This window comes from Aythya marila (genome assembly GCF_965140915.1).
Source record: "Aythya marila genome assembly, chromosome: 4".
In the NCBI taxonomy this organism is placed as follows: domain Eukaryota; kingdom Metazoa; phylum Chordata; class Aves; order Anseriformes; family Anatidae; genus Aythya; species Aythya marila.
In genome coordinates, this window is record NC_139045.1 from 63,855,152 (window position 1) to 63,864,905 (window position 9,754).

The 9,754-nt window shown below is 55.9% G+C and overlaps 1 protein-coding gene across 1 annotated transcript; it reads left to right on the plus strand.

The window, feature by feature from the left end:
- The first annotated feature begins 3,093 nt into the window (after positions 1-3,093).
- Positions 3,094-6,138, plus strand: MSX1 (msh homeobox 1). Its single transcript, XM_082760070.1, has 2 exons — positions 3,094-3,620; positions 5,193-6,138. The coding sequence occupies exons 1-2, from the start codon at positions 3,152-3,154 to the stop codon at positions 5,621-5,623; spliced, it is 900 nt and encodes a 299-aa protein (XP_082616196.1). The 5' UTR covers positions 3,094-3,151; the 3' UTR covers positions 5,624-6,138.
- Positions 6,139-9,754: the final 3,616 nt, after the last annotated feature.

A 9,754-nucleotide genomic window follows, 5' to 3' on the forward strand; every position in this document is an offset into this window, starting at 1 on the left:
AGTAGAGAAAAAACAGTGATGGGAGCCGGGGGAGCTGAGACTTGGAGGGCTTTGCGGGCTCGTAAAGCCCGTGGGACACTTCTGGCACTTGCTGGAGACGTGGTTTTGGGGGAAACTCCCCCCGGGCTGAGCCGCTCGGAGGGCAGCGGGTGGCGGGCTCGCAGGGAGCGCGCAAGGAGCGCGCAAAAAGCGCGCAGCGGTGCCCGGCGCCGCAAGTCCCCCGCGTCCCCAAAGCCTCCTGGTGTCTTCGAGGGCTGGCCGCTCTCCTAAGAGCCGCCGTCCCGGGGGAAATAAAATAGAAGCAAGGGAAACAACAACAACCCTCTCCTTTCTTACTCCTGCTTTTAAGTCAAAGATAACGTTTACAAAGGGAGACAATGCCCTGAATTGGCTTAGCACTGCTCCTGTCCTCCCTCCCCATCCCCCCCGCTCTCCTACCAGCGCTTGTTGTTGTATTCCCACTGAAATAAAATGCTAGGGGTAATGGCTTTGCCTTGCACATTCATTATACGAAACGGGACTGTTTAGGATGCTAATTGCCCAATCCTGTTATCTAGCACAAGTGCCTTCAGGGAAGCGCCACGGTTCCCAATAAAAACACCGGATTGGAACAAGCGCCAATAAAGTCACCTATTCCTCTCCCTCCCCAATCCACCCGCCCTTCCCCCCCCCCCCCCCCCCCTTGCCCTTTTGCTTCGGTTTTCCGTATAGGAAAACGAGGAAAATAAGAACGAGACACCTAAAAACAAGCGGGAGTATCAGCATGACAGAAGCCATACCAAAAAAGTTCCCAATTTCCAGCGGTGTTTTGCTCACCCCGGGCACGGCGAGCAAGGCGAGAAGAGGTCGGGTGCTAAGCAGTTCCCATTAAATAAGGGAAACCATCTCGGGAGAGATTTCGTTTTGTAAATTCGCTTGCTTCATTCCTAACCTGGAGCCTGTATATTTCATCCAGAAAGAAAGGAAAGGGAGAAAGGAACAAGAAACGAAAGAAACTTTACTGGTTTCCCGTTTTCAGCCCCAGAGCTTGCCAGCATGTGGATTAGAATCAAGTCCTCGCTATGGTACAGTGATTAAAATACCACCAAGTATGACAGAAACGTAAACACAAACCGTTCATTGCTGGGAGATAAATGAAAAGCTAATTATCTCATTCTGCCATCTCTCAAGGAAAGCGGGATCTCACTCTCAGTGTGGGACACACATTCGTCTCCTCAAACCTCAGCAACATCCCAATACCCAAACCCTTCTGCAAAAGAAAAGGGAGGAAAAAAAAAAAAAAAAAAAAAACAGCAGCTCTATTTTTCTTTTCATATTTCCATCAAAACAATGAGATCGAAAGTAGGCTAGGGGCTGCCCGGGGGTCTAATAAACACATCACTTTTTTTTTTTTTTTCACTTTTTTTTTTTTCTTTCGCACGGTTGCGTTTGGGAACAGGGAAAAAAAAATAAATAAGTGATCCTACCTGTAGGATCGGGGGGGGACAACGTGAAACACAAATGCACCGGTATTTGTGCATGCTTTTCCTAGGGCGGGGGTGGCGGGGGGGTGCATCTTCGCGTCAAGCACCGGGGCTTTGGGAAAATGTCGTGTGATTGGTAGAGCAAACTAATTTTGTCAGGCTGAATGTGCCGATGTCCCAGGGCTAAGGCGCCTTGCTCCCTTGATGCGGGTTAACGTCCTCAATAGTCCCCCTCCAGCTGAAGCCTTTGATCCGACCGCTGCTGGCGCCTAAAAACAACATCACTTGTCTGCCTATTAGAGGCACTGACTAATCGTGACAGATTGTTTATTCTCGCAATTAGCAATGCAGCCGCTTCTCCGAGCACTGCCCCCCTATCCCCTTTACCCCCCCCCCCAACCCCGGCCCCAAGCCCCCAGCCCCCGACCCCCAGCCCACGGCCCGACAGCGGCTACGGGATGCAATGGGACTGCCCGGTGCATCCCTCTGGATGCACAGCACAAGGTGTGCGTGTGTTTGGTGGGCAAGAAACACGCGTGGGTAATGCATACGCGTGGGTTGGGTACACTCGTGGATAGGGCATACACGGGGCGCCATCTCCAGCAAGCAGAGGGCTGCGGGTGTCGTGTACGCGCGGGACAATTCACTGCAACCAGATCCCGTTGTTTATCAGTCAATAAAACGTCTATGATATCAATTCATTTCATACTGTATACGCTCCTAATCTCCCATCTTTATTGGGGCCGGCTAAAAGGAAAGGGAATTCGCTGTCCCTCCCCGTTTAGATAATTACCCTTAAATGACTGCGAGAGCCTCCTGTGTTTCCAGGAGATTAGAGCCCTGCAGCTATCAATAAACTTTTCCCAGCGAGCGGCCAATCGCCTCAGTAGAGAGCGGCTCCCTTTTACTGCACATCCGTCCTGGGCGCGGGGATAAGGGCTCGTAAACCAAATTTACAAAACAAAATAGCCCGGACTTTAATGGGGCCGGGGCTTAGATGTGCCCTTTTTTAGGGGAATTAATATTTCATGGCCCGGAGACACGCACGCATCCGTGCCAGGGGTTGCGTGCACGTAGGCGCACATGGGCGCGGAGCACCAAAAGAAAAACAAAAGAAGAAGAAGAAAAAAAAACGAAATAAGCTTTATTTTATTATTTTTTTTCCAATGTGTAGCCAGCCCTAGAGACACAGGGGGGATAACGCAGAGCTCTCACACCCGGCACGGTGCCATGTCAGGGGGTCGCAGGAGGAAAATCCCAGCCTCACTCCTTCCATCGGCGTTTCCCCGACGTTAGCAAGCCCTTTCCCGATTCCCGAACCTCCGTCCTGTTCCGTCCCATCCCCTTCTCCCGGGTTATGCCCCGCTCCAGCCGCCGGCCCAGGCCTTCTTCACCCGCGGGTGGGAGCCGAGCGAGGCGCCCCGCACCGCCCCGACGGCGGCCGAGCCCTCTCCCCTCCCTCCTCCCGCCCATTCCCCGCCGTCGGGGCCGCGGCTTCAGCCAATGGGGAGCCTCGTCCCGCCCCCCCCGCCCTCCGGTTGGGCGGTGCCGCCTCCCGCTCCCCTTTATCAGGGGGCGCCGCCCGCCGCGGGGCCGGACCGCGCCGACGGCTCCCGCGCCCCGACGCCGCCCCCCATGAGCCGCGGCGGCCGCCCCCGCGCAGCACGGCGGCAGCGGACCCCCTCTGCATGGCCCCGGCTGCGGACATGACCACCGCGCCCACCGGGGTCCGCAGCGACGAGCCGCCCGCCTCCGCATTCGCCAAGCCTGGCGGCGGCCTCCCCGTCGCGGTGGCTGCGATGGGCGGAGAAGAGGAGAGCGACAAGCCCAAGGTTTCGCCTTCCCTCCTGCCGTTCAGCGTGGAGGCACTCATGGCTGACCGCAGGAAGGCGCCGGGAGGCAGGGAGGGCCCGCTCGCCGGCCCCGAGGGCAACGGGGTCCCGGCGGCCGTCGGGGCGGCCGCCCGTGGGAGCCTCAGCCCCCGTCTGGGAGCCCCGACGGCAGAGGCGCCGGCGTCCCCGCTGCCCCTCGGCGGCCACTTCGCCGTCGGGGGGCTGGTCAAGCTGCCCGAGGAAGCGCTCGTCAAGGCGGAGAGCCCCGACAAGCAGGAGCGAAGCCCCTGGATGCAGAGTCCCCGCTTCTCGCCGCCCCCACCCAGTAAGTAGCGGGACCCCGACGGCGTGGGGGGGAGGGGAGCGCTGCGGGGCCGCCGGGGGCTTTCCTCTCCTCTCCGGCCTCTCCCGGAGGGGCTTTCCCGGCGGGTCGCGCTCTCTGCCGGGCCACTTGGGCGTTTCCGAAGGAATGAAACGCCTCAGATGTCGCCGGAGCCCGGCCAGTCCCGGCGGTGGCTTCAGAGGCGAAGGAAGAGCGGTCGCGCCAGGGCTGTTTCTTGTGCCAAAAGCTGGCCGGGGAGGGGAAGGAAAAGCAGAAAAGAAAACACCAAAAGCCGGCCTGGGTGCCTCTTAGCCGCTCTGGGGGCGCGAAGCGACCGTGCGCAGTCTGCGAGCAGGATTTAGCCTCGGCAGGGAGTTTAGTGTTTGTTTTTTTGTTTGTTTGTTTGTTTTTTAGGGATTATATATATATATATTTATTTTTCCTGAAAGCAGCTCTCCTTATTTTGTAAGGACGCGCACGGTCCCGGATGCAGCGGCTTCGGACTTGTTCGGGCTTCGGCCCCGCGGGCTGCTCTCTGCGGCGTTGTTATTTCGGCAGTCCCGAGAGCCGCAACACCCGAATGTTTTGCTGCTTTACTCCGGAGAGATCCCAAATTCTCAGAAACACGAGCGAGAGTCACACGAGCAGAAAGTCCCGTGCATCCCCTGTGCTCAGCGCGGTGGAGCGGCAGCCTCCGGCTGATGCAGCCCGATAGAGCCCGTCCCGGGCCGCATCCTGCCCCCAAACCGCTCCCGTTCCTGTGGGAAAGGCTCAGGCTGAGGCTCCGCGAAGCTTTTGGGGTACTCTTAGAGCTGTAAGCAGAGCTGCCTGCTCCTTTGGGGAAAGGAAGGCTTCCCGAAAGGACTTCTGGAGAGAACCACCGTGGTTTTATTTACTTAAATTGCAAAGTACAAGTTACTTTTGCTAAGTAAACCCGGGCCAATTGAGGCTGAGGACCCTTAGAAATCTCGAATAAGAGGAGAGGAGCAGGCTGGTGAAGAGTTGTAGAAGCTGAGTGCTAATTCCAAGCTCATAATTAATTGCATGCTTAATCTGGTTCCCAGGGGCCTAATGAAGAGGGTGTGAGAGTAAGAAGCCAGCCAGTTTTGTTTATTTTTTTTCCCTTAATCCAGTCAAAAGGACAACATGTATATATATATTTTTTGAGGGGTCATTCTCTTAATTTATTTGTGCTGCTAATGAGAGGGGAGCGGTGAAGTGAAGGCAGAGGGGGTGTGCAGAGCCCTGTGCAGTGGTTTGTTCTGGAGCCGCAGGGCTCCTGGCCATGAAGCACAAGTGGCTGTGAGTGACTTTGGTCCTGGGAGCTTTGAAAAAGCGTAGTGAAACACCCGTCGGCCCTACAGCAAGGGGAAATGTCAATTTGAAGCATGCCCCAGGCAGGGAGGACCAAGGCACTGGAGTTTTTGGGCCACTTTACTTTGGGGGGGGACCTCACTGTCCCTGCCCCCACTGCTGCAGGGTGGGGGCTCTGTGAGGTAAGCGTGTCTGGGTGCTGCTAACTGAGCTGTCTCTCTCCTTTCCTGCTTCTCCTCCTGCTTGCTGCTGTCGGCTCAGGGCGGCTGAGCCCCCCAGCCTGCACCCTGCGCAAGCACAAGACGAACAGGAAGCCCCGGACGCCCTTCACCACAGCGCAGCTGCTGGCCCTGGAGAGGAAATTTCGGCAGAAGCAGTACCTGTCCATTGCCGAGCGTGCCGAGTTCTCCAGCTCACTCAGCCTCACGGAAACCCAGGTGAAGATCTGGTTCCAGAACCGCCGTGCCAAGGCCAAGCGGCTCCAGGAGGCCGAGCTGGAGAAGCTGAAGATGGCAGCCAAGCCCATGCTGCCACCCGCTGCTTTCGGCATCTCCTTCCCGCTGGGCGGCCCGGCTGTGGCCGGTGCCTCCTTGTACGGCGCCTCCAGCCCTTTCCAGCGGGCAGGGCTGCCTGTGGCTCCTGTGGGACTGTACACGGCACATGTGGGATACAGCATGTACCACCTCACATAGAGCTGAGCCCTGCCCAGCCTGCCGGCCCCGCACATGCTCCCTCCCTGCTCCTCCAGCTATGTGCCCTCACTGCGGACTCCCCCACAGGCCTTGTGGCAGAGACTTCTCCAGTCTGGCTCCATTTCTCCCGTCCAGTCTTGATCTGCTCTCCATGGCCATCCTGGGAGCTGCTTCGTGCTCTGGCTGGGAAAAACCTGAGGCATCGCCTCAGCTGCTCCCCAGTGCTGCGTGGCCATGGGTCAGCCCTGCCCTGCTCCCCCCCGGCCCACCTGGCAACCTGGGGAAAGCCCCCAGCATGGGGGAAGGAACTGTGGAAGAGAAATGGCAAAAAAGGGGCTTGAAAGAACTTTTCTCTCACTTTCTGCAAGGCGAAGTCAAGAGGCAGAAGCGTAGAGCCGCCTCCCATGTCCCTGTGTAGCAGCACTGGCTGTTACCTGTGTTTGTTCCTCCACTGGCTCCTGTGGAAGGGGCTCTGTGTACTATGTAATATACTGTATATTTGAAATTTTATTATCATTTATATTATAGCTATATTTGTTAAATAAATTAATTTTAAGCTACTGTTGTTTCACGCAGCTTCTTTGCTCCTTGCCCTGCCGGGGGATGACACAGGACGAAGCATGTCTGTGTGTCATGGGGACAGGACAGCAGGACCGGCCGTACCAGAAACTTTTATTCCTTCCTTGGCAGGGCTCTCAGTTCGCTGTGTGCCCTGGAGCAGCCTGGTACGATGCCTCGAGGGCTGGTTCAAGGTGGAAATTTCTTCCTATAGACCCCAGCCCCTGCGCTGTAACCCCTGCTCTGGGGCTGTGGATACCGGGGTAGCATCAGCCTGGCCCTGCCGGGCACCCTCAGCCAGAGTCGGGAGGAGCTCCCAAGGCTGGGAAGAGCCCGAGGGCTTCCTTCCTTCAGGAGAAGGGAGCACGGTGGGCTTCGGGGCAGTGAGATGAAGATGGGGCTACCGCGGCCGGGGTGGTGCGGGAAAAGGGGCAGAGGGGACAGGGCCATGCGGACGGGGCCGTTAAGAGCCGGGGATAGGAACGGGGCTGTTCGGGGACACAGCAGCCAGGGGAGGGACCCGCCGCCCGCGGGGCTCGCGGTCGGGACCGCTCGGCGCCGGTTCCGGGCGCCCCGCAGCCCCCAGCGCCCGGCCCCGCTGGAAACCCGTCCCGGTCACTGAGGCCGTGCAGAAACCGCCGGCCACAGCCGAGGCAGTGCCGTGCCGTGCCGTTCCGTGCCGTTCCGCACCGCGCAGCGTCCGCCGACCCCGGCAGCACCGCGTCCCCCCGCCGGCTTCGTCCCCGGAGTCCCCTCATTGCCCCCCTAGACCTGATTTTGTTTGAAGGGTCCTTAGGCTAGGAGAGAGGGTGGGTTGGTGGATTTCCCTCGTTATTTTCTACCTTCCTACTTTATCTTTGCGTGCTGGGAATGGGCGCTGAGAAATTGGGACTCTTTATATTTTTCTTTCTTTCCTTTTTCTTTCCTTCTCTCTCTCTCTCTCTCTCTTTTTTTTTTTTTTTTTTTTTTTTTTTTTTTTTTTCGCTGCTTTCATTTCCAGCAATTTAAAACGTTAAGGTTGAAGCAAAGTTAGAAGGAAAATAATTGCTGTAATGAGGCTAGGCAATCTTCTGCAGGCACTGTGGCTCCAGCGAGACTGTAGCTGGGGGCGAGGCGGGACTTTTATCATCTCCTAAATATCAATGATGCTTTCAATAACTCAGCGAAACAACATACCTGAACCTAGTCACTTTCTCCAGAGCTCGCTGCTCTAATCCCCCTCTTCTCATCTCTCGCTCCGCACTGGCCGCCCAGTCCTGGCTGGGCTGGCGTGAGTTTTGTTTTTTTGTGGGTCTTTTTTTTTTTTTGTCTGGCTTTTTTTTTTTTTTTTTTTTTTTCCCCGATCATTTCTTTTCTGTGTGCGAATGACGGTGTCTGTGATCCTGACCCCAGCGCCCAACGCCGCGCCGGACTAGGAGAGCGCGGTGCCGACTTTTTTCCCACGTTGCGTCTGCCGCAGAAAAGGCTGGAGATAAACTTAGCCTCTGCGCGATTAGACCGCGGGTTTGGGGAGAAGATCTAATCGCACAGGAGGCCAGGTTTATCCTGCAAAGAAGCTCTTAAAAAAATAAAAAATAAAAGTCAAGTAGAATTGAAGTAGCGAGCACCGCCGCGAGCTGGCTCCCCGCAAGCCCCTCTCCCCTTCGCCGGCACCTTTGGGCGCTGCGGGCACGGCAATGCGGGGCTCCGAGCTTGCTGGGATCCTTTAATCTTTCCGCTTTGTCTGTATTTACTCCCCCCCCCCTTTTTTTTTTTTTTTTTTTTTTTTACATTATGTCAACTCGGGATGGATATTCGAAGCGCAGGATTCCTATTGAACGTGTCTTTGCTTTAAGATTTCCCCCTGACCCTTGGGCTAAAGTCCTTGGTTGCTCAATTAAACCCAGATGAGAACAATTAATAACTAAGTAATGACAATAAGTTGGGAATCACACGGATGAACGCTCCATGTGAATAGGAAAAGCTCACACAAAAGAGCAAAAAGGATTTGTCGGCTCTTTTTAAGGGGGAATTGGCTTTTCTTTTTTCTTGCCTCTGGCTTACCAGCAAATAAAACTCACTTTTGTGTCTTTGTCGCCTTAAGGAGCTCAGTGGGCAGTTGGAAGTGAGAATGGCTGTTTTCCTTTCAACTTGAGGGTGCTGGCGCCACGCAGCCCCAAGGATAGAGAGTAGCCAAAGCAAAGTTTCCTAATAACTCCCTCTCCCCCGCCCCCCCCGCCCCCCTCCCAGTCACTCTGATACCCCCCCTCCTATCTCCACACACTCCGAGAGAGCCTGGGCAGACAGGCGAGAGAAAACAGAGGGGCCCCGAGCACATACGTGTAACACACACACACTGATGCGCCGGTTTCCACGGAGGGAAGGAAATTCAGGGCACGGGAGCCAGAGCACGGCGAGCGTGCAAAACACATCCACACCAATCGAGGAAGCCATTTTTTCTACTTTTATTCCCACAAATGAGCCCTGTTGTAGAGTTTGGCCGGCGGCTGTGCGCCTGAAACCAGCCTCTTCGGGCACTTTTGCCCGCAATCGGCTCTTTGCATCCTTGCGCTCCCAGGAGCCCGGCTGCGGGGCGCGGGCAGAGGGGTGGGCAGCCGCGGGTTGAGAGCCTCAAAAGGAAGGGAAGACTCTTCTTGTTAACCCCAGAGAACACAGCTGCTGGAAAAACCTGCTAAGCAAACCTTCGGTGAAACCACGGCTTTGCTGTCTGCTCTGAATTCCTGGGAGTTTCGGGCTCTCTGGCAGAATTTGCGATTGACTCGAAACGCAGACCGGTGCCCTGTTCCCTTTGATGCTTTATCTCGCGATTTCCACAGTGCTCAAGTGAATTAGGAGCTAAAAGCCCGTTTTGAAAAAGTGAGGGGAAGCTATATTCAGCGAGAGAGTTGGGCAGAGCAGTAGCAGCCTCCTGCTGCTCAGGATTGTGCCTGGGAACACAGCCCTCAGCCAGCAGAAGCAAAGCAGGGAGCTGCCGAGCCTTGCCCATTGTAAAGGCCGGTCGGGGAGGGGGAAGGGGGGGCAACCTGCTCTCAGCTCCTCACTAGCTTAAAGCCAGGTTCATCATTTGACCTGCGTCCCCTCACATCAGCCCTTCCTCCCAAAGGGCTGGAAACTGAAAGGTGTACTGAGCAAAGCGGCCAGACACCCACAGAAGGGGCGCTGACCCCCTGGTGCTTCCCCATTTCAGGTAAACATCTGCACTCAGATATTTCGTAAGCAGGGTGAAAATCCCAATCAACGATTTATTAGTGACTCAGAGATAGTTGCTCTTCATCTCTCCTCACGATATGTTTGGTTTTATATTAGACACGGAGGTGGCCAGAGACAGCAAGAAAAAGCGGCCGCCTAAAGAGCCTAGTGGTCAGGACACTCCTCGAAGCCGCAGGGCAATCCAAATTAAATCCAGCAGAGCGGTGACTGGAAAGTAAGGCTCCCATTGCTTGAGATATCCTATACTGTATCCAATGAGCTGTCGGATGTGACGAGGTGGTTCTCTTCCCTCCCTAGTTTTCCACAAAAGCAGGCTGATGTGGCTTAGGCACTCAGCTGCCAGAGAGTTTGTGGCAGAATGAG

Coding starts and splice junctions, on each gene's coding strand:
- MSX1 (XM_082760070.1), top strand. CDS start 3,152: ATGGCCCCGGCTGCGGACATGACCACCGCGCCCACCGGGGTCCGCAGC. Junction 3,621..5,192: donor CTTCTCGCCGCCCCCACCCA/GTAAGTAGCGGG, acceptor CTGTCGGCTCAG/GGCGGCTGAGCCCCCCAGCC.